This window comes from Equus przewalskii, chromosome 7, assembly GCF_037783145.1.
Source record: "Equus przewalskii isolate Varuska chromosome 7, EquPr2, whole genome shotgun sequence".
Classification (NCBI taxonomy): Eukaryota; Metazoa; Chordata; class Mammalia; order Perissodactyla; family Equidae; genus Equus; species Equus przewalskii.
In genome coordinates, this window is record NC_091837.1 from 68,507,056 (window position 1) to 68,534,829 (window position 27,774).

Below are 27,774 nucleotides of genomic sequence, written 5' to 3' on the forward strand. Positions count from 1 at the left end.
GACCTGCCCCAAGTCACACAGCTAGAAAACAGTAGGGCAGGGGCTTGATTTCTGCTCCAGTCCCATCTCTTTCCTGTCCTCCACAGCCGCCTTGGTGGTGTGACTTTCAGGACAATTCTATTGCTTTGATCCGCAAGTCCAGCACCTCTCTGAATCCTGCTCAGCTCAGCAAAACCGGGGGTCAGGAGGATGCTTCCGTCTGCCAAATCCGGAGAGCGGGCTGGCCCCAGCCGGCAGACTCCCACTGCCCCAGGAGCGGTCTCACCCCGTCTCCAGCCTCCAGCTCCTCCTCTGCCTGGGCCTGGAACTTCAAAGCCACCTGGCAGAATTAGTGGCTGCCATGAGGGCGAGGGTGGGGCAGCACAGAGGCAGAGAAGGGATGTGGATTCTTTTCCAGATTTGGGAGTGAGGCTGGGTGGCAGCTACCTGCATCGTCTGAGCAGCTTCTTAGTTCCTGTGTCTGTGTTGGCACTGAAACCTTCAAGGGGCTGGTGGGCTGGGGCAGGAGAGAGGGCAGGGAGGCCTGGCCCAAGCAGCTGGCCAGTGGATCTCTGCTGGGTGTGCCCCACTCTGCCCTTGGCAGTTCCCCTAAGCAGGGCAGCCACACCCTTTGGCCTTGGAATGCCCCAGGGCCTCTGCTGCCCCAGAGGCTGGGGCCAGACATGTGGGCTGGGAGGCTGGGCAGGGCCACCTCAACTTCCAGCCTGCACCCCGCCTGCAGGAGCACCCCAGGCAGAGCGCTCAGAGCTGGGTGAAGCTGGCCCCACCTGCTCTGCCACCCTGCCAGGACACGCCTGAGGCCACAGTCCCCAGCTCAGCCTCGGGCCCAGGGCTTGGAGCTGGTTGGTTTCTGTGAAATGAGCTCTGAGCTTCCCTCCTCTGCCAAAGGTAATGGCCACGCCAGATGTCCCCTTACAGCTGGAATGCAGGCCCTCCCTGCCTCACACCATCCTGGTCTCCCTCTTTCTTCACTCCCAATGCCTAGTCCCCCTACGCACAGGACAAGACACGAGAGGGGTGGGGAAGAGGCCAGGCCCCTCTATCTGGGGGCCTGAGTTCTTTCTCCCTTGACCATGCATTCAAGTCCCTGCCACATTGTTCTCTGCTGAAGCCCCTGAGTGAACAATGCCATGTGCCTGCTGAGCTTCATATTCAGAAAGGCTCGTCCACACCGCCTTTTCTCCGTACGTTTTCCTAGGATCCCCGAGTACAGAAGGAATTGTGTGGCCCACTCTACTGATGAGAAACCTAAACTCATACTGGTGAACTGTCTTGACCAAGGTTCCAGAACTAAGTAAGTGACAGAGACCCCAGACCTCCTGATGTGTGGCCCAGACTCTGTGCAGCGTGTCGCGCTGTATCCCTGGTCAGCCCCCACCCTCCCCATCATTACCATCGCCCCCCACACCCCGCAATGGTTTGGTTTTATTAGAACAAGGTCTAGGATCACCCTACACTAGTGGGGTTTGTGGGAGGGGCTGCTCTCCCCCTAAATTCTTACAGGGATGAAACACGCACCAGGGACAGACTTGAGGGGTACCTAAGAGGGTGGCCGGAGTGATGGGTGAGGAAGTGTGAGGGGCAGCTCCGTGCTGGGCTTTGGTGATGGAGGGGGGTGGGGATGTGAGCTTCAGAGCTGTTTAATCACCTCCTAGAGGAACCCTTTCTTCATGTGGCAGCCTCCTGCCAGCATCTGGGTGAACCCGAAGTGGGTATGCCAGGGCCACTGCTCCCATTCCCTCGCCCAAGGGGTGGCTGGGAGCCTTTTACTTCCCAAAGCACCTCACCTCCTTGGTGGCTGGGGAGGCTACCCATTTTAGTATCAGACCCATTTTACAGATAAGGAAAGAAAAGTGAAGTGAGGTTAAGGTCACAGAGCCATGTGGTTAAATGACTGCTCGAGAGCATGCATGGCCCCCGAGGCCATGGATTTTTCTACCGCACTGTGGGGTAACCTTGCAGGAAGGTAGAAGGAATGGGTTTTCCAAGAGGCTGCATGGCATCAGGAAGGCAAGGAGGACCCTCTCCACCGCTCTGGAGGGAGGCTGGGGGCGCTGAGGGCCAGCAGAGCACGCCAGCGGGGAGGGTTCCCCAGCTGACAGCCGGAGTCTGGCCTGTGGGAGTCTGGGCCAGACAAATAAAGTCGTGTCCCTTCAAGCTGTTGTTCTTTATTATTTATTCATCCTTTATTTATTAGAGATCGAGGCGGTGCGGGATGGGGGAGACTTGTTTCCTTTTAAGAAAAATTGTACACCTCTTTATATTCAAAATAAAGGATTTACTACTTGTGTTTATTACAGGAGATTCCCTGAGCCAGAAAACTCCTTGGGAGGCTTATTAAACCTTATTAAACCACTGAAAATTTAGATAATAAAATAAATCACTGTCTCCCATAAACAGCAGTCGGCTCCCTGTTACCGAGCTTCAGAATCCCAGCTGCCCCAGCTGCCTTTCAGGAGGTGCCTCGGCTGGTCTGCCATCCTCCCCACGTCCTGCATCCGCGTGTCACAAACTCAGTGAGGGTGGGGAGGTGGGGGACCCGCAGGAAACCCCTGGGAGCTCTCTTCTTTTTAGCTTTTCTACCCAAAGTCTCCGTCTCCTGTAGAGGAGTGGGGATGGCTGAGATTTTGCTAGTTATTAAGGGGTTGTGTGTGGACACTTGGGCTAGGTGGTACCACATTTTGACCCTTCCTGGGGATATTTTAGCGTCTATTCTAGAAGGCACCAAGGTGGCTGCACAGCTGGCCAGCCTCTGAACACATTCTGCCTGAACGCTGCTGCCACTGAGCCAGGGGACTTCACAGTGAGGGAAGGGAAAGCAGATGCCAGGGGAGAGGGCCATAGCCGGAGCGGAGAAAGGCCGAGCTCCCCTCTAGGAAAGGGCGTGATGAGCAGGGCCAGGCGTGCGGTCTGCAGAGAGGGGAGGAAGCACGATTAAAGCCTGCGCTGACAATTAATCTCTGCCCTGCAGCTGAGTGACAGGTGACCTCGGGCTGGCCAAGTTCCCTCTCAGAGCTTCAGCTTCTTCTTTTCTGTGAGACCAGGGGGCTGTGAAGGTCCCTGGCTGCCCATGTGCTCGATGGTTCCGTGGCGTCCTCCAGCTAATCCATTCAATCTCTTGGTTCCAGGATGGATCCTTGGATTCTGAGGTCACGAACAGTTCAACTTCTGCTGTCTTGAGGCTACAGCGCCCGACTGTGGATTTGTCCCCTCCCCTCTTCCCTGCCCCCACCCCCCCCCACCCCCCGCCGGCAGGGACGCTGCCAGGTTACACAGGGAAATAAGAGTGAACACACGTTGGGCTTTCAGAGGATGAGCCTTCTCAAAGTCCAGGTGGGATTAGCATTTGACCACTCTGGCACACAGCTGGACAGAGGTACAACATGTGGGAGACAGACGGTTAATTCTGAGATTCCTCCAACTGATAGCAATGGAATCAAACTGGTAACTGAGATGGATGGAGCGCTCCTTCGGTGCTAGTTGCTGTTCTAAATATTTTACGTGGATTCTCGCATTTAATCCTCTCAAAAACCCGATGGGGTAATGGTGTCACCATCGTTACCCCATTTTTCAGATGAGGAAACTGAGGTAGAGTGGACACTTGAACCCAAGCAGGTGAGCTCCAGATTATACCTCTGACCATGAAGTGGCTCCTCGTTGCTCACAGCCGTGCCCCTGTGCCTCTCCTGGCCCCAGACCTGGGGTGGGATCGTGGGGAGAGGCTCCAGTGGGGTGGGAGCTGTGGGAAGAAGGAGGGCAGAATCACCCTGCAAGGGCTCCTCTCAGGTGTAAGACGTCCTGGTTACACCTCGGCCCTTGGAAAACACTTCTGCTTCCCTGCCGTTGTCCACACCAATTTGGAGATGAGGCCCAGATCGGGCGCCCAGCTGGATGGCCTCAACGATCCCAACCCCGCCTGCCTGTGTTTTTAAAAGGAAGTGAAACCTCAGATTTGCCTCCGAACTTACACTTTTCTTCTAAGCAGACACCATCCACCACGAGAACCGCCTGGCACTGGGCTGGGAAGAACAAACTGGAAGCTTGCAATTTTCAGGCTTAATTGCACAGTTACATATAATATTATTATATAGAACTTTTATTGCACCAGGAAAGTCCAAGTATTTCCTTTTCCTATTTATATACTCCAGCCCAGTCTGTCCTCTGCTATAATTTCCCTCCTTGCCCACTGTAGAGGCTGATGGCTGTTTGGTTCCAAGAGCCCTTTCCTAAGACAGGGCAATTAGGGTGTGAGTATAAACCTCATGACAGATGAGCGGTTTATTTGTGGAGTATCAGCCAATTCACAAATGTTATTGATTACTCACCATGTGCTTGACCTGGGCTTCAGGCTGTGTGGAGCTTGAAACAGGGACCCAAACCTGCTTTTGAGTGGCTTCTGGCTTCACTGAGCAGGTAAAACTAACCCACGGCAAAATATTAGAAATATGAACCAAGAAGGAATCTGGTGTGGGCTGGGTCCTACGATCAGGGATGATGTGGGAGCCAGTAAGTGATAGGTGGGTATGTGGGCTATACCACTGTCTGGGCAGGACCCCAGTGCCAGGCTGTCATGATGGAGAGACTGCATGACAGTGCACAGCAAGCACCCCCTTTTGATTGCAGCCCGGGAGACCAGCCTCCCCTGTATGTTCAGTTTCCCCAGGGCATGTCTCAGGGGACAAGAGCCTTTCTTCCCTCTGCTGTGTTTGTCCCCGCCACAGGAGCCCAGCACCAAGGACTGGATACTTTCACATCTCTGGGGAGGATGCCTCACCTGTCAGCACCTTACAGAGTAACCACCCCCGACCCCCCCCGCCCCGATCACCACCACTCATCATCCATTTGAGCTGAGAGCTTTGGTCTCCAGACTATTATAAATTACACTGAAAATATTCTCAAGGCACAAGCATCCCCACCCCACGCCCCAGCCTCTAGCCCAGAAAAGCCTGGTTGACCCACTGATGGCTCAGAGATTTCCTCGCACCTAGGAAGTCTGATCCCCCTTTGAAGTCTCAAGATCAAAAATGTTGGATAAGAAATACAAGGTTAAAAAGTTAGAAAAGACTTGGCAAAAAAAGTCATTATTTGCAGAGGATAAGCTTGGATATTTTCCTATACAAACAACGGACAAGTTCAAAAACATGTTAGAGGAGCCCACTTACTTGGCAACAAAAATGGATACAACACCTAGGAATAAGCTCGTAAGAAATGTGCAAGATCCGTACAAAGAAAGTTTTAAAATATGACTGAAGTGCTTTTTTAAAAGCCTTAAATGGAAAGGTATATCCTGCTCTTGCATCGGCAGCCACAACATTGTAAACACGCCAATTCCTCCTAAATAGTTCAATTAATGCAATATGATCCCAATAAAAATATCAACCAGAATTTCTACTGAAATTAGATAAGCTGACTCTAAAGTTCATATAGAAAAAAAAAAATGCATTTAAGAATAGCCAAGAGATTTTTGAACCAGATGAGCAATGGGAGGAGAGGGGCTTGCCTTACCAGATATGAAAATAATATCCACCGCCTAAGACCTGCATCTCACCTTCACACCAGAGCGTGCATGTGTGAGCGGTTCAAATGTTCCCCGGGAGTCAGGCTCAGGACCCACTTCCGGCTCTCCCAGAGGGAGGGAGGAGAGGGTCTGGAAAGGGCCGTTGCTTCCTACTTAGGACACGGAATGCTACTCTTGATTAACTTGATTGCTCTACACCCTTTCCAAAACTATTTCTCCCAAAGCCAGAGTGACAGCCCCCTCTTTCCGCGTTTCTGATGTTCAGTTCTAAATAGACGGTATACTTAAGCCCAAAGAACCATTTAGGAGTTTAAGAATCACAAAGAAAAATCCTGCAAGGGGGCCTGCTGCTGCTGCTTTTCCAACAGCCCAGGCCCCAGTCTCTCCCGGAGCCCACCTGCCCCATCCCCAGAGAGACATCTCCCAAACCACCCAGGCTGTTTTCCCCAAAGGCAGCCGGGTGGGAGGACACGACCCTTTCTCCTCCCACCTCTTTCCTGGCCAGCAGGCTGATATTTCAAGACTAATCAAAAAAAGTTGAAGGGAAGAGGAGAGCCCTTTTGTAAAGTGGTGTCTAAACAGAGGCAGCCCCACCGTTTTTTTGGGCGGGTGGGTGGAGGTGACCAAAGATGCAATTATAACGGAGCCCATCCTCTCCCACAAGACCCATTTTAACCAGGGTGTAATAAAGCCCCAGGTCATCCACCCTCTGATTTGGGTTAGATGAGATGAATTTTTAGCTTTTCTGGGGAGTGTGTGCCAGCAGGGGAAGCACAACAGAGAAGGGACAAACACACAGGCTTCAGTTCCCTGGAAGGAGGAGCGGACTGGGCAGGGATGGGAGAGCCACCCTCTGCTTCCTCCTGCTGTGCCTTTGTTTCCAAGTTAGCTATGGAGGGCCGGACCCTGGGGAGATCATGGGTCTCCCTCTCTTTCCTCCCTCGCCCCTGACAGTGAACTGTCCCTGCTCCATCTTTCTCACCTTACGCTCCTCTCCATTCCTGCTGCCACTTGTTCAGAAGCGAATCCATCTTCACCACCGGCTCCTAGAGCATACACACGCTGGGATCCACCACCTGGTCGCTGTCTACCTTGCTTGTCTGCCTCCTGCTGGTTACCTGCTTCCAACAAGTGGAAGGTGTTACCAGCATGCCCATCTCCCACCTTGCCATCTCGGCCTTGCTCATTCTGTCCCCTCTGCTGAAGCTCGGTTCCCTCCCAACCTCCTCGCCACCTTCACTGGGCTAACTCTTGCTCATCCCAAGACTTGGCCTGGGTATTATCTCCTCCAGGAAGCCTTCCTGGATTATGTGCCTGTCCTCCTTGTTCCCATCCTTCCTTCTCTCCCGGCCCTTACCACATGGAGCTGTAACTGGAAAATGGGTGTTGTGACCGACCTGGGAGGGAGGAGGAAGAAGTGACTCTGAGATGTGAGGTGTTGGGTTGGGGTTCAGGGTAGGGACAGAAAGACTACAGTGAGGGCTGCAGGATGAGCTTGTCAGGGATCCCCATAAGCCATGGTGTGAGAAGGGCTGCCAGGAGTGGAGAGAAACAGCCCAATTCAACCCCAGCTGCTTGAAAGGTGGTGACGGAGCAGCCGTGGAGGGCTTGGGCTGGGGTGACACTGGACAGAGGCAGAGACTGGAGTTTGACCCTGTCCTGGCCTCTGCAGGCCGATGAATTTACCCCACAGCAAGGGAGGCAGGATAGCTTGGAAATGGCTACAGGCAAGTTCTGAAGCTTTAGTTATTAAAATGCTACAAGGAATGATGTGCACCCAGATGCAAAGCTCAGCACAGAGAACGGTAGTGAGGAAGGTTTCCTAAAACAGACAACAGTGGGATTAGACAAAAGTTGGGTCACTTATATATCCCCCCCAGAAAATGTCATTCCTTCCTTTTCTCCTTTGCCCCACCAGCCATCACGTTCTGCCAATGAGGGGCCGGCTGCCGGTGTGTTCTCACCCTGGAGCTCCTGGCTCCTCCTTCCTTTGTCAGGGATGTTCTCACTTTCTCCATCCAGAGCCCCGTCTCCCTCCACTAGTCCTGAACACTCATTAAGCCCCTCAGGCTGTTGGAGATGACAGCAGGGTGGGGGATCGTCTTCAGACCCATAAGAAACCCCAACTCCATTGGTAGGCCGGACAAAGAGTTTTGCACACATACACGTGTGGCTAGTTCTCAAATGCAAGCAGATGGGATTGTGATGGACTCAACACAAATACACATAAAAACATTTCTGAATCATCTGAGCCAGGTACAGCCAGGCAGAGGTCCAGGAAATGTATTGAACTTCAAAAAATGTTTTAAGCTTCAAATCTTTTGAGCATCTTCAAAAGGATGGGGCCCACAGGACCAGAATGTAAGTTCCTTGACAGTAAGTATGGTTTGCTTCTTCATACCCCCCACAGGATGAAGCTCGGAGCTTCACACCAGCAGGCATTTGGCATATGTTTGTCGAGTGGCTCTTTGATCCCACATGGGCCTGGTTGCCATGAAGTGGTCAGTATTACCTTGACTTTCCTAAGGAGGAAACGACCTGGGGGCATAAGTAGTAATGACAGAGCCCTTGGTAAGTAGCAAATGCTTGTGCATGCTTCATTCTTCTAGTAACGCTGGGCCTGGCCACACGCTGTGCACTTGTGCTTACATGTAGCCAAGGAGAGCAAAATGCAAAACCAGAAAATTCACGAGAGGTCAGTCTCCCAAGGAAAAAAATGGGAAAGTCTTATTTCTTCAGATTAAACAACTTATGAATTGGGATAAGAAGGATTTCCTCTATAAACCTTCTGCCCAATAGTGGTTCTCAATTGCTATAACATCAAAATATAACAAGCACGGCCACTGTGGGACCGGGACCCTCCATTTTGTTCCTGAGTCTACATAGTTTGAGAGGTGAGGGGAGCATCTGGTGGTGCCTTTGAAGAGGTTTGATCCCTGGGAGGGGCAAGGAGGGCAGTTCCCTCCCCCCTCTCCCAGGAGGACCTGGCTTAGCTGGAAGCGCGAATCGCACTGGATTTCTACGCTATTTGGTCCACAATATCACTTCTGTGCTGAACATCATATCCAGTCACGCTCACAGAACCACTGATCCCTGAGCGTGTCAGAACACACCCAGAGCAGTTTTAATTTCACGCACCAATTCTTGAGCACCTACTTTGCGCCAGGCATTGAGTGGGCGCTTTCATATATATATTTCCTCATTTAATCCTCACGATAATGCTGTGGGCTGGTTATTTCTACCCCCATTTTCCTATGGGGAGACCGAGCCACGAATAGGAGAGTCACATGTCCCAGGACGTCCAGCAGGGCAGTGGTCAGTTCCGGTCCAGGAGCTCCACTTGAGAGTATCCAAAGGCCACAAACTGGGATAATGGTGGAAAGAGACGGGAAGGTGGTCTGCAAACTCTGAAGAAGGCCCCCAGGATGTCGGGGCTGAATGGGACCTTTTATGATTGAGGGTGCTGAGGCACAGAGAGGGAAAAAGACTTGCCCACTGAGTTCTGGGAGAAAATGCAGTGTGCACTCTTAGTCACAGCCAGAATGCTGGCTCTGGCATGGGTAACCACAGCGATGGCAGGGCACCCATGTTTTGCTCAGCTCTCCACTGTAGGGTGGAGGCCCAGGGAACAGTGGGTAGGGAGAGGCCTGTGACTGTCAGCCAACATCTCAGAAAGGATTATCACACACCACTCTCACCCAGGTTACCTTCCCTGCTTCCCACCGCCCAAAGCCCAGAGGTGAGATTAATTCATCTTGGTTTCCCCAGGACTTGCCTGGTTTAAGCATCGAAAGTCCTGCGTTCCAGAAATCCCCTTGGTCCCGGGCAAAGTGGGATGGTTGTTCACCCTAGGCTATCTATCTCCACCTTCTTGTACAAACCACTCAGCTCTGCTGCCTTTCGTGGTCATGTGACCTGGCTTCCCAAGACACACAGTTTAGGGCTTTTGGTACCAGCCCGCAGCCTTGGGGTACTGCCCTGCCCCAGTCAGTGCCGGAGAAAGAATTCCTGTTGTCACCGTGGATTGCTCAACTCTGGCACCTTTCTGCTTTTCCTGTGAGGGGGCAGCCCTCCGTCTCCAGGCTCCCAGAGGGACACAGACCAGGGAGCGGCGGAAGTCGGGGAGACAGATGTGATGGAGACGGGAAGAAGGGAGGGAGGGGAAGTTGATGAAATTGAGACAGAGAGAAGAGGGATAGAAGGGAGGTGGGGATAAGGGAAGTGTGGAAAAGGAGGGAAAGAAGGAGACACGGCAACACCAGTCATACAAATAAGGGCCAGCTGCATGGCCAGCTGTGGTCCAGGTTTCAACAACCACCCACTGGGAAGAGATATATTTAGAGTGATGGGGCTGCCTGGACTACCTGGTTTAATGCCCTCATTTTGCAGATTTTGAGAAAACTGAGGCCTAAAGGACTGGCAGGTAGGAGTAGAAGTCATGTCAAACTCCTTTTTGTACCCAACCCAGAACTTTCATGGGATCTCATGTGTGGCAGGTTCTTAAATGTTCATTAATAAGGATGGTGGCAATAGTGATATTCATCTCTGGCAATCCAGTCCTCTTAAGCAAGACTTTCCGACTCACCGTCAACACAAGGTTGGATAATTATGTTGGAAATTTGAGCAACGTGGCCATGAAGGATGAGAAGGTGGCTCCAGTCCACTGGGAAACAGAAGCAGGGCGGGGTCCACATGTGACGGCTGCTGGATGTGGGTGGCTGGAGGATGACTTACGAAGCCCTACTCACCCCAACGTACATCTCTTCTACCTGCCAGACAGGATGCCACCCAGCTTGCCATTCCCTCCACTGGGAATTCCCACCAGTGGAGATTTTAACAAGGAACTCTGCTGGTGGGAACCAACAAAGCCATTTTTATCCTGCACCCAAGTTTTTAGGGATTTCTGGATAAGCCCGAGAGTGATGGTGTGAGCTCATTGGGTCAACCGCTCGTCCCCTTGGAAGATCCAGGGAATCTGCCCCGTGAACCTCTGGCCCACTGTCCGTGCCCCCAGCCATGTGAGGTGTGCAAAGGAGAGGAATGGTGATAGGAACTGGGAGAGGAAGGGGGGCTGAAGGCAGAGGGGGCCTCTCCAGGAGAGAACCTTGCATTCTGCTCCAGCGGAAAGAGACCCCCGGCCTAGTCTTGAGTGGCAAAGCCCACAGCAGGCTTCTCATCCTGGCTCCTTGGGGATGTGAGTATCCTCTCTCTCCCATCCAAGAAAAGGACTCCCTGGTCAAAGATTTCAACCACCAAGACCTGACACAGCTTTTGGGTTTGGGAGGGGCCCCGTTGTGAGAGCCCTGGTGGGAAGCAGGACCCTACCTCCCACTGGGGAAGTGGGGCTCCCTCCACTCCCACCCCAGGCAGCGAGCTCACGAGCATATAACCCAGGCCCGGCCGGTCGGACGCTGTGGCCAGGATTTTGAATCTAAAGTGAGTGACAGCTAGCTAGCAGAAGTTCTTGTCTCTTATTCTGCAACTGTGACCTTTGAATGACACAAACATGCTTGAGATAGCTGAATCTCAGAGCCCTGTAGGAGATTCACAATGGCTGTTTCACACACATACAGCCCCCCCCCGCCAGGAAAGCCCATAGTAAAGAAACCTGTTTAACTTTAACTCTGCATTTCCCAAACTTGTTTAATCTTTCTGCTTTGCCTAGCACTTTCTGATAGCCTGTGGAACTGGTATGACAGGGACCCCGCAGGGAACACTGGTATGGAGCTGTGCTTTCCAAACTTTTTCAGTCACAGAAACCATAGAGAAATACTATTTTCATGGCACCCAGGAGTATGAGGGCTTGTAAGAGGTTGCTGCCTGTTCAGTTGACAGGAGGGCTGAGGGGGTCCGTGTCTGGGCACAAAGCTACTGGTTGCAAAGCTCTGGAACAGAGGACAGAGCCCTCTGGGATAGGAAGTGGAGGCCTGACCTCCTGCCCTGGCTCTGGTTCAAACCAGCTTCCCTGAGATCACCCAGGTCGCTGGGCCCCAGCTGGTCTCTGAACTCCTGGCCTGGGGCCTCCTCCACTACACCACACAGCCTCCTGTCCAGAGATCTTGGAAAAGCAGTCTTATCCGAGCACGCCTGTTCTCTGTCATCAGATGAGGAGGGTGGGGCAGCCCATCTTTCAATCCACCCCCCAACCCTGGAGTTAGCTTGGGGCCAGGACTTGCCAGCTCTGTCCTCTGCCTCCTTTTGCTCCCCCACAACCAGCGCCAGGATCCAGCCCCAGCAGGCCGTGGAAGCCTCTGGTGTGAGGCAGCCCTGCCTTTGGAGGGCTCCTCTCTCCAGCATGCGGCATCTGCTCTATCCTTCATCTGCCAGCCAGGCATCATCTCCTGGCCGGCTGAGCCTCTGGCTTCCACTCCGTGCACCTTCTGAGCCCCATAATTGTTGCAGGGTGTCCCCTGGGGCCTGGCTCAGTGCCCAACGTGTCTCTGGAGTCCTCCGTCTGCCCACAGCCTGCTTCATCCAGACTCTGTTTGGATCACCATCTCTGGCCAACATCACATGCATATTTCAGAGGATCTGCACACCCCATTGATGAGGGTGCTGCCAAGCCCTCGTTGGGTAGGGGTGGGGGTGACATGCAACTAGCAAGATCAACCATCCTAACTGGGTTGGATTTAAAGCAAACTCTATTTCACAAGCCATATGTAACGCTGAACAGGAGGCGGGTGTGCAGAAAGCCTCTCCGTGGACGATGGCATTAAGTGTGCAGACCCAAGCATAGATGAAGCAGCCACAAAATTATAGATACCGCGGGGGCCTGGATATAAATGTAGGGAGTTGCCATCCACGGGGAGGCCTCCCAATTCACCCTCTACTTAGAGGGAGAGTTGATGTACAGCTTCCCCCTCTCCTGTTCCCAAGATCTTGAAGAGTGAGTCCACAGACTGGAGAGAGAGAGGCAGGGCCCATCCACATGATCACAGACAGGTGTTTCTCCTCAAGCCCCAAGCTCTATTCATTGCCAAAATGCAAGACCTGGAAAGGGTGGCTGGCTGACTTGAGTCATATCTTCCTCAGTAGGTGAAGGAGTCGGACTTCACCTTTAAGGGCTCTCCACGGTTCTTACCATCTACGAGTTCATCACAAGCAAAACAGCAGTGAAAGAACGAGGTATGGGCCCTGGATGAGTGGTTCTACTTCTCCTGGTCTCAGTTCCCTTATTGTAAAATGAGGTGGTCAATGACTAATTTAATGCGTCAACTTGGCGAGGCCATGGTTTCCAGATTTTGGTCAAACACCAGTCTGGATGTAGCTGTGAAGGTATGTTTTAGATGATACTAACACTAAATCAGTAGACTTTGAGTAAAGCAGATGATCCTCCATAATGGGTGGGCCTCATCGAACCAGTTGAAGGGCCTAACAGAAAAAAGACTGAGATCCCCAGAGGAAGAGAGAATTCTGCCTCTAGATTGTCTCTGGACTCAAGCCGAAACATCAACTCCTCCCTAGGTCTCCAGCCCGCCATCCTACCTTGCAGATTATGGACTTGCTAACCTTCACAATCATGTGAGCCGAGTCCTTAAAATAAATCTCTCTCTCTCTCTGTGTATACACAGACACACAGACACACACACACACACACACACACACACACACACCCCTATTGGTTCTGTTTCTCTGGAGAACGTTGACTAATGCAAGCTAGTTAGATGAGTTAGTGGTCTTCAAACTTGAGTCCTGTGGGTCTTAACCCAGGCTGCACCTCAGAATCACCACAGGAGCTGTTAAAACCACCAATGTCTGGACCCCAACCTCAGACCAGTTGAATCAGACTCTCCAGGGATGGGGCCTGGGCATCAGTGTTTTAAACTCCCCACGGCGTCCCCATGTGCAGCCAAGGCTGAGAACCACAGTTGAGTCACTTTGGAACTTATTAAAAACACATCTTCCACCCAAGGCCTATGAATCAGAACATTCGGGGGTGGGCTCCTGGCATCGTCAGATTTAACAAGCTCCCCAGCACGTGGGTCAACTGCTCTCTAAAGCTTGAGAGCTCGGGTATGGATTGCTCTCAGGGTCCTCTTTGCTTTGTCAATCTACCATTCCGTGGTCCGAGTTTTGGGGCCAGAACACACAGTTCCCTCTCAGGTAGAGGCCAAGAACATCATGGCGGGAGAAGCCAGCAGGGCGCTATGATTTGAAAAGGGGACAAATTCTGCACCCTCCCCTCCTCCACCAAGAGCACGTGGCACCCACCAGATAGGTCGCCTGTGTACACACAGCATCCCACCCACCTTTGTCTCCCCAGCCCCAGTGTAGGGCATGGCACAGAGAAGTGCTCATTCACCTTTGTTGCTTCATTGATTGACTAAAGGAACATCTTGCCTCATCACCTCTGGGCTCCTCCCTGTCCAGGTGTTTCTGTGGGTGGCACGCTTCTCCTCTTTCCCAGTTCTCTCCTGCTGTGACCTGAAAAGGCCTTTCCCCTCCTTGTCATCTCAGCTCCTAGCCCTTCTCCAGGGTCCAGTTCATACCCTCTCCCTTTGAAAGACGTTCCCCGATTCTTCTCTTCTGCGCCTGACTGGAGTTACCAGCAGGCCCAGAGAGCTGTCACACAGCGCTCTTCTAGTTATCTTACCTGCCTTCTCCTGTGTCGTCCCCAGCCTGTGAGCAGCTGGAGGACAGGCCACCCTCCACAGTCTACCCAGGGCTGGCACATGGCAGGCAGCTGTGAGAACTCATGACATACTAAGAAATCCCCACTTGGTGGTCAATAGAGGCCCAGGAGAGGTCTCATCTCTCCTACCACTGCCCCTGCCATTTTTTTGGAGGCTCTATCATCAGGAACAAGGCTTTGAGCTGAATGTGCATTATCTTGAGGAGGATAATATTCCTTTCGATTCCCAGGCTATGCTCTTAACCACTAGACTGTAAGGCCTCCCCACTGCCCTGCGAGTGGAGCAGAAAAAGGGTGTTTATTGCCCCTGAGAAACGCAAGAGTGAAGGGTGGGATTGGAGCCAAGGTGGGAAACCGGAAAGAAGATCTGGTCAAAGGCTCAGGGTATGAGTGATTCGGAAGTCGTTTCAGGGGAGTTGGGTCTGGCCCCTTGGGGGGGAGGAGAAGGAAGTGATGTGTCATGCCCTCTGCTAGCCCTTAATGCACATTCTGTAGATGAGGCTCCAGGAATCACTCGCCGTTTCACAGGTGAGACAGCTGAGGCCCAAGGAGATGAAGTGACTTACCGAAAGCGTCAGTGCTCCCGTGGGGCAGAGCCAGAACCCGAACTCAGGTCTACGTGACTTCAGTGGGAACCTAAGTGAATGTCAAGGAGGAAGACAGGGACTCATTCCCTCACCCATTCAATAAATACAGCTTAGACGTGTATGATGTGCCAGGCGTCGCATGTGGCAGCAAACAAAAGTCCGTAATGAGTTTTCTGTCCAGTTGAGGGAGGGATGGAATCCTTCTAGGCCACGGCATCCTGGAAGGTAACACGGCGGGTCCTGCCTGCCTGATTCTAAAGTTATCCTTGTATATGAGCCCCTGGATGCAGACTGGTACCTGCCCTCCAGCTGTGACAGCTACGAAGACACTCTCATCAGATAGGGTCAGCCAGAGAAAAGGACTGGTGCGATGTTGCTGGTCGAGGTCCAGACACAGCAGGAAGGAGAGGAGGAGGAAGGCTGTCCCCTATCCCAGTGGGCAGTCAAAAGCCCTAGCAAACCTAGAAAGAACGCTCCATCTCAGCATGGGGGCCACACCTTCTGCCACACAGTGTTCTCCTGGGAAGGGAAATTCCCCTCCCTGAAACAGCACCAGGAGCTCAGAGATTCCCCTCTGAGTCACTCTTTGCATCCTTACACCCCTTTGCTCCCTTAAAAGTCCACACCCGACTAGAAGCCCAGAGCAGCCACGAAGGAGGAAGGGATGGCAACAGGCCATCATGGTAGCTTCCAGACAAGAAGAATCTAGGAACTCAGACCCTCGGCTTTCCAACCCTCCTCTTTCCTGATGTTTCTGTGCTGATCCTTTTTGTAGCTTCCTTCTGAGCCTAGGTTTTCCCCTTTCCCAGCCTATCTGAGCACAGCATAGTGCACCAAAAATTCCCATCAGATTATATATGGGGATTTCTGGCTCAGCAAACGTGCATGTATCACTCTGTGTTGTAACTACTTTTCCCCAGCAGGATGTAAGGTACTTAAGGGCAGAAACCATGTCGGATTCCTGTTATGTCTGCAGCACAGTGCCTGGCACGTAGTAGGTTCTTAACACGTGCATGATAAATGAATGAAAATTTCACAAGAGCGATGGATTCTCAGATATTTCAAAAGCAATCAAACACGCTTCACACAAAGGCACACACTATGTGTACTGTTTATCAGATCCAGAGAGCACTGCAGCTCACCCAGGGGTCCTTGTTATGAACAGAAATGATGACTTTAGATTCTCTGAAAGACTCCTCATTATCTGTAATTTTGAGCAAAGAAGCATGGACGATTCAATGACAACAAAAAACCCACAAACAACCCAAATCAAAAATGGGCAAATGACTCGAAGGGACATATCTCCAGATAGAGAAGTCACCAATAAGCACATGAAAAGATGCTCAGTTCTTGCTCAATATCACTAATTATTAGGGGAAATACAAATCAAAACCACAAGGACATGCTACTTTACACCCATTAGGAGGCTGCTGTCAAAAAAACTCAGAAAATAACAAGTGCTAGTGAGGATGTGGAGAATTTGAAACCCTTGTGCATTGCTAGCTGGAATGTGCAATGCTGTGGCCACTATGGAAAAGAGTACAGTGGTTCCTCAAGAAATTAAACAGAATTTCCATCTGATGCAGCAATTCCACTTCTGGGTATACACTCAAAAGAACTGAAAGTGAGGACTCAAACAGATATTTGTGCACCCATGTTCACACCAGCATTATTCATAGTAGCCAAAAGGTGGAAGCAGCCCAAAAATCCACCAACAGATGACTGGATAAATAAAAGTGGTCTGTCCATACAATGAAATATTATTCACCCTTAAAAAGGAATGAAGTTCTGACACATGCTACATCATAAATGAACGCTGAAAATATTGTTCTAAGTAAAATAAGCCAGTCACAAAATGACAAATATTGTATGATTCCCGTCTATGAGGTACCCGGAATAGTTAAATTCATAGAGACAAAGTAGAATGGAGGTTACCAGGGGCTGGGAGAAGTAAGGGGGAGTTCTCGTTTAATGGATGCCGAGTTTCAGTTTGGGAAGATGAAAAATTTCTGGAGATGAATAGTGGTGATAGTTGTACAACAATTGAATGTACTTAAGCCACTGAATTATACACCTAAATTATCACCTAAATGGTGAATTTTATGTTATGTATGTTCTACAATGAATAAATGAATGAATGAATGAATGAATGAAGCATGGATGCTTCTTTGAGGCAGCCGGGGGTATGAGGAAGGCATTTGATCTTTCGAATCAGACAGCCATGATTTCTAGTCCCAGCTGTGTGAGATCGGGTGTCACTTCAATTCTCTGCATTTCAAGTCCCTCATCTGCAAAATGGGGTAAGAATACCCCAAACAGGAAACAAAATACCCACTTTACAAATCAGATCCAAGGACTGGGGAGATGACACCTCTGAACACTGTAGCCCAGGGCCAGGAGAAGTCAACGCTCCCTGACCTCCTCCCTCTCCCCTTCTCCCCGGCCAGGCCCTGGGCAATGGTTTCAGTTGGCCAGGTCTGCCTTTGGTGCCCACCTCCAGCTCACCTTTCCCAGTGATCTGCAGCCTTCCCATGTCCCATTCCCGAAGGGCAGCTGCCAGCTTCCTTCGACTCAACAGACAGATGCAGGGGTGAGCGGAGCAGGCAAGCCTTACTAGTACCTCCCCTGGGAGCTTGCAACAAGCAGACAAGCACGGACTGAAACGGGAAAGGTAGAATTTCACTTCCTGTGGGAAGTTTGTGGCGGATATATTTTTAGGATGGGGTCCTCCCCATTACTCCTCAAATCCCATTTCACCAGTAACTACCTCCTCTGTGGGGAAAGGAGGAGAGGGGGCACCCAGGAGCCTTATTGATGGGTGAAGCAGCTGGCAGACTGCAGAGGAGGAAGCCACTCTGTGCTTCGTCCTGGGCCTGGGACCCCAGGTGCCTGACCCTGGCCAGCACCCTGCTGGCCTCCCTCCAGAGCCACCGCCCTTTTGGGAAGGGAGCCTGGCATCCCCTTCCCCCTGCCCGGCCACATCCCCGCTCTCCCTTCATGATGACCTGAAAGGGAAGTTTATAAGAGGAAAAGGAATGAAAAGGATCCTATTTAACAGCACATACTGGGCGGGGGAAGTTCCTGACAGGAAACGCTGTGGAAACCGGGCCCAGTTTGGCCATGGAAAACTGGTTTGGCTCAGAACTGGCCAGAGTGGACAGGAGACCTCGGGCAGCTGTACATCGCAATTAAACTGGACTTGTCCCAGTTCACTTTCTTTCTTGTCCCCTGGAAGCAAGCAGACACTATAATAATCTGCACACCACAGGGGGAGAAAGGTACCATTTTTTTTTTTTAATCCAGGAAAGAAACCCCACCCTAATTTAGGTCACAGAGACATGAAGGCTACTGGTTCGGCCCAGCAAATCAGCAGCAGATGTAGGCAGCTGAGCGGAGCCAGGCTGAGCAGCACGGCTGCCACCCGGCCACCAGCCTGAGTCACCCGGGTGGGGAGGGCGGGCGGTGGTGGGCAGGGGATGGTTATCTTTATTCTTGGGCTGGGGTGTGGGGTGCGGGAAACAATGGGAACAGAAGAGTCCCTGGGGCCAGGACGGGCGCAGTGTCGCGGGCAGGTACAGACAGGCTCCCAGCAGGCTGCTCTTGTGGGCCAAAGAATTCGAACAGGCCCTGAATCTGAACAGGGAGAAGGCCTCGCCTCCCCCCTCCGCCTCTTCCTCTCCTCCCCTCCCCACCCAACAAGACCTTGCAATTCCCTTTTTGCAGGGCTAAGTCTGGCTGTGGCTGGCCAGCTGGTCCCCGCCCCTGCTTCCCCACCCGCTTTCCTTCTGAGCTGGGCCCTGCTGCCGCTGGTGTGGGTGGTTCGGCCCCTGCCCGCCTCCTGCTCTGCTCAGTGCCCTGGTCCTGATCCTGGATCTCGTTTCTTCCCCTGTCCTCAGTTCTCCCTTTTCTCTCTTCACTCTAATTTGTTTCCTGTGGTCCCCAGTGGAAATCTAAGCTTCTTAGGGTTTAGGCCCTGTCCTGCCTCTCAGCCCCTGGCTGGGCATGAAGTGGGGGCCTAGTGACATGGCCTCCTGGAACGTGAGCTCTCGGGAACAGGACCTTCCCTGTCTTGGCGGCCCTCGAGCCCCCCAGCTGCAGGCCTAGGACAGAGTAGGGGCTCAGTGAGTGCCTGTCATATGAATGGATGAGTACCACTGGGCACCAGGGAACCCCAACAGAGCACAATGACTTAGGACATCCCAGCAGCCTGTGTGGATAACCACGCACTGAAGCTGGCTCAGTGACATATCTCCTGCATAGAGAGGACGGTTTTCATGACATCCTCACGTCAAATAAGCTAGAACTCGGTCTGGGAGAGAGAGACCCAGTCTTCCCAACCCCCAAGAACCTTCCAGTGATAGAATGGAGAGAAGAGTAAGGGCCTACTCTCAAAGATGCTCTCTCTGGCCCAACAGAGAGAACAGAGTCAAAGCATATGTAGCAGAAAGCTCTCAGCGCTCTGCAGCTGGGGAAATAGGGAGGGAAAATGGCTTGGTCAAGGACTCTTGGTTCATCAAAGGAACTGAAACCTAGGTCTCCTGCTGGCCAAAGTCCTTCCCATTCAGTGCTGTTTTTGTGATGGGTCACATAGTCATTAATGTACTGGCACCATTTTTTTTTTTAAATTCTCCAATTTTTCTTGACTCTCTGACCTCTCTAGTTAATTAGACTCACACCTTTGCCGGCATCAAAATACATCATCTGTCAAAGTGCACAGAGCAGAGGGAGGTGGCACAAGGTACAAGAAGAGACTAGAAAAGGGGTGTTTCACCATTTTCCCAGTATACAGGCCTCTCCTCAGTGTACTGTCTCAAGCCCCATTTCTCCCACCCCACAGGGCTACAGCTATCATCACTAAGAAATGCACAGTGAGCTTCCTCTGCGTGTGGGCTGCCATCGAAGGCATTGCTAAACAGCCTACTCAATAGACTTTCGGTTTTCACCTGGTCTTTCTCTCCCCACCCAAATGCCCACCTGGTTCTATGGGAGATATGGGACACAAGAGGCGCCCTTGGGTTTTGGCTGCAGCTCCTTGCATTCTTGTCTGGGGTGGGGTTGCAATGTGGGAGGGCTTCTAGCCCAGGGCCCCAAGACGACAAGAAGGAAGCAGGATGGAAGTGGCAACAGCTAGCCCAGAGAGGAGGCGCGTGCCTGAACCTCCAGGGACCTGTTTGGTGCCTGCAGTTCCAGGAAGCCCAAGAGCAGCTCTGCCTCCCCTCCTGTGGGCTTGGCTGAGAGGAGCAGCAGCGCAATGACTGCACCATCTGGGTTGACTTATTCCACCTCCCACCTCCCCACTCCCAGGATGGGATCCGAGGGCTTAACCTGCAACTTCCGGAGGAGCAAAAACCACAGAGCTGTTTCTGAGCAAGAACTCCAGGGCTGCTTCCGGTGGGGAGGGGCAGGTAAATCCTTTCTGCTTTTTCCCAGAGTTGGTTTTCTCCTCCCTGCACCTGAATGGGAGAGTGTCCGGGTTAAACGGAGGCGTCTAGGACGGCCCCACCTGCTCTGTCGGCTAATCCGTCTACACCTGCAGAAATTGGACCACTGGCTGAAGACCCTGCAGCCTCCCTGGACACCCTATCTGTCCTCTGCGGATGGAACACACAATCCATCTACAAGCACCCAAGACAATGCCTGGCACTAGAACTGGGTGCTAAAGGAATGCTTGCTCCTTTGCCCTCCCTCTCTATTCCTTCCTCCTCAGGGTGGGTTCAGGCAAATTCAACAATTTGCCCCCTTGCCCCTTCTATGTATGGCTATGCTACAATGTGTTCATTCATTTCTCCATTGATGGATAGTTGGGTCGTTCCCATCGTTCCCACCTTTTGGCTATTGTGAATAGTGCCACCATGAACATTCATGTACAAGGACTTGTTTGTGTCCCTGTTTTCACTTGTTTCGAGTATATGCCCAGGAGGGGATTCCTGGAGGAATTATAGAGTATTCAGAGCTGAATGAACTGAAAAGTCAGTTATTCCAAATTTGTAGATAGGGAAACTGAGGCCTGGGTAGCTTATCTGCCCTGCTGGGGGTCACGCATGTGTCAGGATGCCACACATGTGTGTGTCTGGAAGCCAAGGGGTCTGAGGCTCTTCTTAGTTCAACCACATGGAAGTCATGACTTCCTGCATCATGTGGGTTCTATGGCGTCAAGCCCAGTGCCCCTTGCACATGAGAGGCACAGAATGTTTATGGAGTGAATGAATGAATGAATGAAAGAAAACATTTAGCCCTAGTTTTTAAAAGTATAACCCACTCTTAAAAGAGAAAATCCCTTATGCCATCTTGGAGGGTCAAAGCGTCTTGGGGATTAATTCTACAAGGGTCAGAATAAAATGGGCCCAGCGTCCACCTCCCTTGGAGAAGACAAACTCATCCACAGTGGGATCAGGGGTGCTGTCACTCTGTTCCCTCACCTATCCCTTCCTGGCTGCCTCAGCCTCTCCTCACCACCTCCCTCAGTAGAGGGGTAAAGTGGCTGTGCCTTAGTGAGCCACCATGGCCCAAGGAGAAGGCAGCCAGCCCACCTCTTGGTTGGAGCCTCTCAGGCTCCATACTCATGGCAGAACGCGCTCACACTGGGAGAAGGCAGTGGGCTCCAGCCCACTTGATAGGCCAGCTGTCCCAGTGGGCTCTCATGGTGCCAAGTGGTTCCATTCTGTAGGGCAGGATGTGGCCCCCAGGACTTTATGCCTGTGGGCTATCGGGGTCCTGGGGAAACGGTTTGTGGTTCCACTTCCAGGCAGACAAGCATGGGCACCTCCGCTGGCAAGAAAGCCTAGTCTGCGGCCAGTGGACGAGGGCCCAGGGATTATGGGGCACAAGCAAGCTCCTTTCTCACCCTTCCACCTCCTCCGTGAGCAGAACTGTCGAAACTTACAGCAGCCACACAACAAGGCTAAAGACACCACTGCTCCTCCACAAACAGGGAGATGTCCCCCACACATGCAAGCCCAGCTGACATTCTAATGGTATCTGGAGCCCACCTGGTGTGGAAGGGACATCTCGAGGTCTCTATCAGCTGTGAGGCGGTAGCCCGGGATCAGATCAGCCCTGCGTGGAATACAAGGGCTTTTGGGCCAGTGTGCCGTCAACCTAAACCCTTCAGGCTCCTCGGCTGACGCTGTCCTGATTCCTCTACCCAGTAGCTCTGGTACTTGGACAGACATATATGTGTGACTCTCAGATGCCTGAGTGAAGACAGCTCGCCTGCCCACTGAAGTCATCCGTGCCACCTGTAAATGACAGTGCATCTGGGTATTTACTGCGCCTTCCACTTCACACCTCTTTATAGTTCTCCACGGACCCCAGTGAGGGTCCACAGACTTCATGTACTGGCGCTCATGAAGGTGAAGCTCAGGGAGCTGCAACCAGACACTAATTGATGCAGATGAAAGGAAGGACAAGGGCTTGGCATTTATAATTCCCAGGCATCATTCTAGTTCCCATCTGTCCTTGCCTGGCCTTGGCAAACCATCTCACCTCTGTGGGCCTCGGTGCATCTGTGCGGGAAGGAACGGTCTCTGCACCATTCCATCGATCTGAAGGGCCCTCATCAGTGATCTCCATACACGGGCACAGGTGTACCTCACACCAGATATCTGACAGCAGGCTGTGGCTGACACGCCACCAGGGGATGTGGACTGACTTGTTCTGACACACAGGCTGCCGTGGGCTGGGCCAGTCCCCATCATGGCTGCACACAGCTAGGGGTGGGCCAGCCTCCAGAGTCCACAGGGCCAGAGCAAGGACAGAGCCCATGTTCCTCCTGGACCAGCCATCAACCTGTCCACCTTTCCTCCTTTGCTTCTGCCACTCCAGAGAGCCTGGGCGAGCCCATGTGCGCCTTCCTGCTTCTTTCTCCCACCTAGAGTTCGTGCATTTTTCCTTCCGTTCAGCCTCTGTTTAACCTCTCATCAGCATTACTGCAGTCTCCCTGGGAGCCAGACACTAGGCAGACATGTAGCTCTCCCTGGAGGATCCCACAGCCGAGATGGCCAGGCAGCCTCGCACACAACAAAACATGCTCCTGAGGGTTACATTTGAGGACAAAGATGTGTACCGGCAACAGCGGGCAGCAGAAAGGAATGGTCAAGCCTGCTGGGTGAGGCTGAAGGGAGGATGGGAACTACCTTGGAGGAAATGACCCCTGAACGGTACCCTGGAGGAACAGAGAGGACAAAAGCCCAAAGAGAGGCCCTGGACAGCTGGCTGTACATGAAGACCTGAACTGCAGGTAAGAAGTCACATGGCCCCTGCACCCACTGTCTCCCAACCCAGTCCCAGGCAGCCCCTCCATCCCCTGGCCCACAGTGGCTCTCTCCTTCCCATCTCTACAGATCCATGGCCTGAGCCCCACCATTAGCATTCCATTACGCCCGATGCTGATGTTGTACCCTCCAAGGGGTACAACAGATCTCAAAGGGCCCTGGACCTCATCTCCTAGTCCTGATTTCTCCAGCGCCTTCCAGAATCTGGGTTGGACATGGATCAGCTGCCCCCAAATGATTCAGGGTTCATGTCTTCATCTTAGTGACACAGCTGCCAGGCAAACAGTGCTCCAGGCTGCTTTCCTTCCACCAAGCAGATGGTTCCTCCATACACAGTATGTGGAGTGTCAATGGGGCAGCCAAATTTCCATTTCCCCCCAAGAACTCGTCCTCTACAAAGACATACTGAGCTTCTCCTCTTACTTAGAGTAAATTCCTTGAAACGCACAGACAACAAAAGCTAAAATTAAGGTTCTTCTTGATTCAAATATTCAAGAAGGGAGTAGAAACTTTACCTGCAATAAAAATGAGACCTCAGGGGGACAGCTCTCAACCCGAGGCCAACTAAACTGCCACATTGCCAGTGAGGCTCAGCACGGCCCCCTGATCCCATGACTGGCCCCACAAGCACACAGCACAGGGGCATCGAATCCACACTTCCCACTCAGGTTTTCTGATTCTGGGCACCTCTGGAACTTTCTATGTCATGACCGACAAACACATCTGATGTAGTCTGTGAAAGGGAGGCAGTTCTGTGGCAGTTTTAAAGGCTACATTTTTGCTCATTTTAAGGGATTTCTTTCCAAATTCACCATCAGGGCCCTTCTCCCATTTTCTTCTCTCGGTCTCAATCCTCTGATCTCAGCATCCTGCCTGCCGTTCAACAGGTGTCCACTCTCAGCATCAGTTCAGCAAAATGTTATGAACTCCTACTATGCACAAATGACTATACCTGAGCTGTCCAGCGTGGAAGCTACCAGCCACAGATGGCTACTGGGCATTTGAAATTCGACTAACCAAATGAAGATGAGCTGTGAGTGTAAAACAAACACTGGATTTTGAAGACTTAGTACAAAAAAAAGTTAAATAGAGCATTAATAATTTTTATATGAATTACATGCTGAAATAATATTTTCTATAAACTGGGTTAAATAAAATATATCACTAAGATTCATGTCACCTAATTCGTTTTCTTTTTAAAATAGTACTACTAGAAAAAATTTAAAGTGAATATGTGGCTTGCATATTTCTATAGGACAGTGCTGGTCTACACAGTAGAGGATACCAGGAGGAAGAAAATTGGTCCCTCACTCTTTCGGGTACCACAATCGTTTGCGGTCCTGTGGCATTCTGAGTGAGTTGAAATTAAAAGTCCCCAGAAAGCATTTGTTTTCCAAATAATTATGCACCATCTTCTTGCACCACGTGCTTGGAGAAGATTCCAACATGCCAAGCCTTATAACAAGGCCATATGTTTGGGGCAGGAGGTGGGATCCGAGCCATCATTTTTCTCTGTAGGTGCATCTACAGGTAAAATTCTTCCACAATGGTCTCCAGGTGTGATCAAATCCTTAGTCATGTTGGAATTTTCTCAATCCACCCACGTTACCAGCAATCCCATTCCTTATCTGCAGGGACCCAAGATGGAACAAAGCTGTCACTCAGGCCCTCAGCAGAGAACCAGCAAGCTCAGAGAAATGCTGGAATCTGACCGAGAAAGGAGGAGCTTTTCCCTCCAGGATGTTTGTTTGGGGGGAAGTATTGGTTAGGGGAGTTGTATTACGTGACTAGATATTTGGAAAGGAAAAGAAAGTAAAGGCAAATAGTACAATCTGGGTCCCTTCCAGGTCCCTTCCATGGGTTTCATGTAATCTCACAATGGTTACCATACCCTGGGTATGGGCCCATTTTATAGATGGGAAAACTCAGGCTCAGAGGGTTGAGTGACTTGTTCACAGCATAATGCAGGTCCCTTTGGCTCCAGAACCACATGTATGCTTCCAAGTGCCCTCACAGAAAGGAAACCACTGTGGGGATGAGGCCTGGCCTAGAAGTCAGGCCACATGTCCTGGATTCAAATTTCACGAGTTGAGTGACTTTGGACAAATGGCTTTCTCTCCCTAAACCTCAATTTTCTTAAAATGAAAATGTAGGTATCGGTGGACAAGACCCCTGTTTAACTTTTTTCAACTCTCACCCACTATAACATTTTGCTTCATGGCTAGGATATGAATGTGTGTGCATAAAACTGAAAGAAAATTTGATTGAACAATATTTCACTCTATAGGATGCACAGTGGTATTTTCTATTTTTCTACCTAAATTTTTTTAAGCCAGTAGATTGTGACTCACTAGATTGGTCCAATGACCCATAATAGGTTGCCACCTACAGTTTGAAAAACACTGCTTTAAATGGTTGATTTCCAAGCGTCTCTCTAGAACTCATATCCTGAGGGTCTGTTACTGTTACTGAAGCCAAACCAGAAGTCTGTAAGAATCTCGGTCTCGCATCAGCTTTCTTCCCTTCTCAGTGTGCCTCTGTCCACTCTAATTTCTTTCCCTGCCCCTTGCCCCTTCCAGCCCATCCCTCCTCACACAGACAAGGCCAAGAGAACCTAACGTGTTTCTCTCCACCCAAAAGCACACTGGAATCAGAGAGAGAGACAAGAGGAGCCTGCTGTAGAAAATCTTGCCTCCAGGGGCTGGCCCCGCAGTGTAGTGGTTAAATCTGCACACTCCACTTCGGTGGCCTGGGGTTTGCTGGTTGGGATCCCAGGTGCAGACCTATACACCACTCATCAAACCATGTTATGGCGGTGTCCCCTATACAAAATAAAGGAAGATTGGCACAGATGCTAGTTCAGGGACAATCTTCCTCAAGCAAAAAGAGGAAGATTGGCAATGGATGTTAGCTCAGGGCCAATCTTCCTCACCTAAAAAAAAAAAAGTTGCCTCTGTCTCCATCAACAGATTCCCATTTGTGTGGGCCATTTGCCGGGACATGGAAATCTCTCTACTATAACGGGATGCTTCTCTGTAATAGGCTGTTGTAACAGGCCTTTACAACCCAGTCAGCAGCAAAACACAATTCAGAGCCCTGAAAAGATGAAATCGAAGAAGTTCCCTGATTGTACATGGTGCCTGTCAGGGAGCCCCTTTGCGCCTTCTGGTTATGAGGCTAAAAAGAGCCTTATGTTAGCCGTCCCTGTCTGGAACTGATTTTTCCTCCTGTCTTGTCCCTGAAGAAGGGAAGGCCTTCAGCGGCCTAGGGTGGGGAGCAGGACGTGCTGTAGTCCCACGTGGGGAACAGTGAATCGTGTTGGCCAAGGCAGGCCTTTAAACACAGCCAGGACGTCTGTCTGGGTGGTTGCAGGGATGGCCTCACTCCTCCCCTGTCTTCCTGCCAAGGGCCTGTGGAAGGTCTCCATACTCAGGTGTTCCGGAAGCTTCTGTGGGCATGAGGCCTCCTCTGCACCCAGGGTCCTTGTCCAAGACCCCTGGGTGGATGTCTCACTGTGCTGAAGTGTGGCACTGGGGAGGCAGGCGGGGAGCACACGCTCGGCCCCAGAGCAGCGAGGGAAACCCCAGAGGGCAGTGAAAGGCGTGGGGAAGGCCTGAGCCCAGCTGAGGCTCAGCTTTCAGAAGCAGAGGAATGGGAGTGGCAGCTGCGAGCAGAGGCCAGGGGGCAGACAAGGAATGACGTGCTACCAAATAGGCACCGTCTCCTCCCTACACAGGGCGTGGGACTGAGTTGCCCTCCACTTCACTTCACACTGTCTTTCATTTCACTTGTCATATTAGATGCTGCTCCATCTTCAGCTTTGGGCTAACTCCTGGGAGTGGTGGCAGGTGGCTCTTGGGGTCCCGTCCAGCCTTCCCTCACAGCTCCTGTGCCTCCTAGGCTGAGTCCATTGGGGGCCGCACATCTGCACCTTGCTGGGGTCTTCAACAGATGCCCAGAGACCACAGTGGGCTGTGAGCCACAGATGGGGGAACTGCTCTGGCCCCCAGAACCTTGCTCTCCAGCCCCAGGTCTCACGGCTTGTGCTTATTCAGATTCAGACCCAGCACGGCCAAAACCAGCTTCCCAGGACCCTCGTGGCCAGTGCTGAGCCCTCCCACACACTTCTTGGGTTCCTGTGAGCCCAGCACGGGCTCCCCAGCATCAGGACCTGGAGAGTCTGTGGTTTGCGCACCTGGCGGGACACAAGCAGAGATGGTGGCTGCTAGTGAGGGGTATGGTATCTGGGAGCCAGAAAGGGCCTCTGTCACCTCTGTCAACCCCTTTCCTATTGTCCCCCCAAGCCTCCCCAGCTAGCCGATGCCCATAATTTCACAATCAAAGCTTCATTCCTTTGGGGCAAGCCAATCCTGGACTTTAGCCCATATTAAAATGCCCGTCCCTGGGAGTGGTGTCATTAAAATCTTATCACTCATTTACATCTTAGAACGAATGAGTTCATTCAAATTGACTCAGCTGAACTCAAGGGCCTACCTTGTGTCTGGGCCTCTGTTGGGCCTTATGGGGGATGAAAAATGAGAAGACACAGTCCTTGCTTTCAAGGGGCTGCCGTCTAGGCCCCGGGCTCTTTCCTGAGAGGAGCCGTTGCAGAAGAGATGGGAGTGTGCTGGAGAAAGGAGGCGGAGGATGAGGGAGGTTGAGGGAGGTTGAGGGAGGGACCCATACCCCACGCAGGCACCTTCAGCTCTGTGATGCATGCCCGATGGGGCTCATCGCCTCTCTCCCAATAGGATCTGCCTCACC

The 27,774-nt window shown here is 51.7% G+C and overlaps 1 protein-coding gene across 12 annotated transcripts in view; it reads right to left on the reverse strand.

Annotated features, from left to right (window-relative positions):
• Window positions 1–27,774, reverse strand: part of ZBTB7C (zinc finger and BTB domain containing 7C) — a 348,164-nt gene that overhangs the window by 24,225 nt on the left and 296,165 nt on the right. For 2 of the 12 annotated variants that reach the window (XM_070630129.1, XM_070630130.1), the window contains 2 exons: window positions 20,063–20,190; window positions 17,243–17,394 (listed from right to left, as the gene is read on the reverse strand). The exons of 8 other annotated variants lie outside the window; for them this stretch is intronic. In XM_070630129.1, the coding sequence (XP_070486230.1) occupies window positions 17,243–17,277 (35 nt within the window). In that variant the 5' untranslated portion in view covers window positions 17,278–17,394; window positions 20,063–20,190. The remainder of the gene's footprint in view (window positions 1–17,242; window positions 17,395–20,062; window positions 20,191–27,774) is intronic. 2 more of the 12 variants (XM_070630125.1, XM_070630126.1) reach the window with 2 other exon arrangements.